General features: G+C 39.2%; 1 protein-coding gene across 1 annotated transcript; it reads right to left on the reverse strand.

The window, feature by feature from the left end:
• Window positions 1–406: 406 nt before the first annotated feature.
• LOC137995957 (uncharacterized) lies at window positions 407–1,519 on the reverse strand. Its single transcript, XM_068841400.1, has 2 exons — window positions 856–1,519; window positions 407–522 (listed from the first exon to the last, which is right to left on the reverse strand). The coding sequence occupies exons 1-2, from the start codon at window positions 1,517–1,519 to the stop codon at window positions 407–409; spliced, it is 780 nt and encodes a 259-aa protein (XP_068697501.1).
• Between the last annotated feature and the right edge of the window lie 3,197 nt (window positions 1,520–4,716).

Raw genomic sequence — 4,716 nt, forward strand, 5'->3', positions numbered from 1 at the left:
CCACAGAAATGAATCAAAAGCTCCTGTAGCATTCTTAGTAACTACTATAGACATAGTTTCTTTCTTGTTGATGTCTCTTAGACCTTATTCAGTCTATGTAGTAGTCTTCTATGCAGTTAGCATAAGTAGTCTTCCAAAACTGGTGGCTGAACATCAAAATATTCAGTTGTAAGGTTACCATATAGGGATGTCAGACAGTTCCGTAATATGGCACCTACAATGTACATTTCTCCTACAGCACTCAAACCAATCTTCAAGTTTTTCTTGAAGTCAAGATATTTAAAATCATTTATGAAATCCACTCCACTGACATTCGCACTTTACTCATTGACTTGTTGAACAACTCCATTTGTTGAGTGAGTCTTGCCGTGTTTCTGAATGGGGCTTGCAAATGTATCCTTAATGGTTATGCTGGATCACCATATATGCAGAGGGGTACTCCCATGGGTGAAAATGCATACATGTTTAAGTCACGCAGAAAACTTGACTCTGCCAACATAGCTGCATCATGCATCTTCCCCTCTGAAAAGAAAAATAATCATGCAAAGATGAATATATGTCACACAGGTCACATGTTCTAAAACATAAGACCTGACAATCATAGTTGCCTTAAAAGGACCCTAATGGGCTACATTCTCTGAGGGAACAGGTACACTCGATCACCGCAGGTGGTCCATTTTTTATCATTTAATTTTATCTTTCAGTGAACTTCAAGGCTTTATGCTTCCCAAGCAATGCCCTTCTAATTTGATAAAAATTCATCATTGCCAACAGTTAATTAAAACAAAATATTAAAATAATTGGTGTCTACAAAGGGGAGTGAGCTGAGGTATGTAAGTAGAAATTCACTCTTACCTACTGGGCCAAAAAGATTGGCAATGATTCCATTAGGCAAACTCACAGACTGGAACTTAAGGGCATGTACCCTTTTATGTCCGTTGTAAACTAGCCTTTGGTCTTTTCCTGGACGACTGATTGCACGCACAGTTCCGTCTATGATTCCGAAACAATTATCAAGAGCAGCACCAGCACGGTGAATTGCATTTGCGTACTCTTGCAAAGAGGCAGGGCTTAAAAGGAATTGATTCCACTGGGTTAGTCTCTGTTGGTGATTGTTGTAAATAAGATTCATAACTTCTTTGGTGATCATGCTTATAACGGGAACAGGACGTCCAAATCGTGCAATCATATCTCTGAGGCGGCAGGGATAAGCAAAACGACGCAGAAGCATACAGAGTCCTTCAGTACCATCACATACACTCCTTTGCTGGCACTTGATGATCGGAGGGATACCCAAAGCATCAGCCAACCTTGGAATATCTTGCTTTTCGACACGAAAGTCAGCTACACACTCGACCGGGTCCAAGGCATCGAAGTTAAAGAATTCGTAGTTTTTGTGTGGGAACTCGGGATTTTTTGACTTATTAATGTCGTAAAGAAGCATAAAATCGTCTTCCTCAATAATTCCATCAACATAACATTCCAAAACCAAGTTTCTAGTCTCTTTAAACGACGCCATTTAATGACCAAACATACTTGTCAATTTTTTTTTCGCGTAATTAAACGTAATTGACGTCCGCGTATTCATTTAGTCACGTTAGCTTAATGTTTACTAGTGACGTGACCGACGACGTTGTCGTTTCCAGTTTTTTCCGGTAATGCAGTCACGTCCGCGTCATAGATTTGTCCGGTGCTTAAGGTCCCTAAAGAAATTTTGCCACGAGATTATGGTACAAAGAAACGAGACATCAGCATCAATACATCGATGATTCTTTGGTCCACGGACAGCAACCTTGACAACCGCCCCAGGAGCTGGTATGAGCCAAATCACTTCGTACCAATATTCATCCAAGGTAATGTAGCACGACAGCCCCCAACAACTACAGCATTAGAGAAAGATGAGCGTGATGGGGTGCAAAAGAGAAAGCAACGAAAAATAAGTGATTTTTTTACAAAACAACACTCCCTGCAATCTGCAAGGAAAGAGAAGTATGAAATGAAGAGGCAGCACGTCTTTCAGGCCCACTGGAAAGAAGTGTATCCTTGGGTTGAGCATGATTCCATCAACGGTGTAATGTTTTGCAAGGTATGTAAGGTGCAATAAAAGAATTTGATTTCAGTCAGTCTTTGTGTTTAGGTCAAGCTTGCACAATTTTTAATAATCAAAGGCATCACAAAGTGTAGACTACAATACCATACTGTACAATACGGTAAACTATTGCTAATGACAGAAATTCTCTTTCCTGGAAAGCTACAGCCCTAGCATACCACTAACCTCAACCTTACGAGATCTCTGGTTAACCCCTTAACACAAAGTTGTTTATGAATTATGGAACTTACCATCAGGCGTCATATATAACCTTTCAAATAGAGCTATAATTGTGTTCACAATTGAGTGTAACATGTTACCAGGATTTGTTTAAACCAGTTTGTTGTTATGGCTGTTGACAACTGACATTTTCACTTAGGTATGCAGTGTTTATCCAAACATTTGTGATAAATCAAGTCCTCTTTACAAAGGTGGTGGTGGTTTTGGAAAATATCGCGTACAAAGTCTCCAGTCCCATGACATATCTAGTGACCACGGAAAGTGCTTGAACAAATGGAAAGTTGACAAAGAAAATGCAGACAAACCGCTTGCAACAATGATGAAGACAGTATCTGCAAAGCTGGATGACGAAACTAAATCAAGAATGGAAAAATTGTTCAATACTGCTCATTATGTAGCAAAGGAAGGTCTTGCATTCAAAAAATTCACGGGTTTGTGTGATCTTCAAGAGAAGAATGGTCTAGATATAAGAAATAATTATCGCAATGAAATTAAGTGTAAAGAATTTGTGTCCAGTTTTGCTGCAATTGAACAGGAGAAGTATGCAAAGGAAATCAGGGATGCCAGGTTTCTGTGTGTTTTGGCAGATGGTGCCACTGACAAGAGTGTCACAGAGCAGTTGACTGTTTTTGTACCTTATACTGATTCAAATGGGAGACCATCGGCACAGTTTTCTGACCTTCTCTCTCTTCAGTGTGCCGATGCTACAGGTATAACAGATGCTATTACTAAAGGACTTGAAGCTGTACAGGTTGATGAAAGTGTGAGTGCAAAGTTAGTAGGCTGCAATTTTGCAATTTTGCAATGTTATAATTGGGGCCAAGGGTGGAGTGAGTAAGAAGCTGAAGGATAAAGTTAGTCACTCAATATGCATCATCCACTGTGTAGCTCACAAACTGAAACTGGCTGTACTTGATGCTGTGAAGAGGTGCCCTTACCTTCCAACATTTGAGGACACAGTTAAAGAGGTATATAATATAATCAATACAGATGCAGTCTATTACAGCAGTCTGCAGAAGACCGGGTGGCTGGCAAGCAGATACTGCGCTATTACTGCCTCGGAGAAGCACTATGTCACTACTGATATGCACCTGCAGCATAAAACAGAATCCACTGGTGAAGATTGGGCATGTGCCAAGGGAATTCTGAAACAATTACTGTCCGAGAAGTTTGCCAAACACCTGTACTTCTTGTTGGATGTGATAAAGATGTTGTCAGAGGTGAGTAAATCATTCCAGCAGGATAAACTTTGCATAACAGACGTAGTTACCAAACTAGAGACGACCATAACCATGTTAGAGGAGTTGAAGCTGCACAAGGGAGCTCATCACAGAAAGTTTGTGGAGAGTTATTCCGAGGAAAAGGCAGTGTTCAAGTGTGGCAAGGACAAAGGACACCAACTAAAACTGACAAATGCAGGCAATATGCTTGATCAACAGTTTGACACTTTTCTTACGGAAGTCCTGGATTACTTGAAGACAAGGTTTGGAAATCTTCAGGAGAAACCCTATAGCCTTCTAGTTTCAAAACCTGATGACGTGAAAGACTGCCTCGTAGTTGTTGACCTTATGATGACATTGTCACCATCCACAGCCAAGTGTGAAAGGAGCTTCTCGGCCATGAACCAGCTTGAGATAATATACGTACACGAATCTCACAAGGAAGCTTGGTAGATTTAATGAGGGTTCATTCCTCTGATGTTTCCACCAAGGAATACTGTCCTGGTCCTGCCATTTTCCACTGGATTTGGATGCAAAGACAAAGAGACACATACTGTAAATAGTGATTTAACTTGTGGTTCTGGAACGTTTACTGCACATATTGTCATATTTTAAGCAGAGTACTGTTGTAAATCGACTTTGTTGACTGAGATTCTTACATACACATCACTTGTTATTGTAGCTTTGTAAGACCGTTCTATTAGCGTCAAGTAGCCTGTTGTACCTTGTAAGGATTTCACAATGTAATGAGAGTATTTGAACTGGTTGTAAATAAAGCATGAACCTCTATTTAGTATTGACATTTTTGCAAGAGGTTACCATTAATATGTAGTTTTTTGGATTATGTTCAAAGAAAATCGTTAGTCTGATACTTGGACCTTCATTCCGTTAGCTTCACATAAATTCCTTATTTTATTGTTAAATAACTACAGCTGATTGTAATGAATAAAAGAAGCCATTAATTTTTTTAACTTACAGTGTAATTAAGAAAGGAATAATTAATAATTATTTTTTTCAAAAGACATGTTCTGGTATGCTTATGCCATCATCAGTTTAATGAGTTTTTAAGTGTGAACAGTTATAAAGTCTACGGGTAGATGAGAAAATTATTACAACATGATGTACTATTTACAGCGTGACACCAAAAATCAAGGTGTAAACTAAAAC

Source organism: Montipora foliosa, chromosome 3 (assembly GCF_036669935.1).
Source record: "Montipora foliosa isolate CH-2021 chromosome 3, ASM3666993v2, whole genome shotgun sequence".
NCBI lineage: Eukaryota > Metazoa > Cnidaria > Anthozoa > Scleractinia > Acroporidae > Montipora > Montipora foliosa.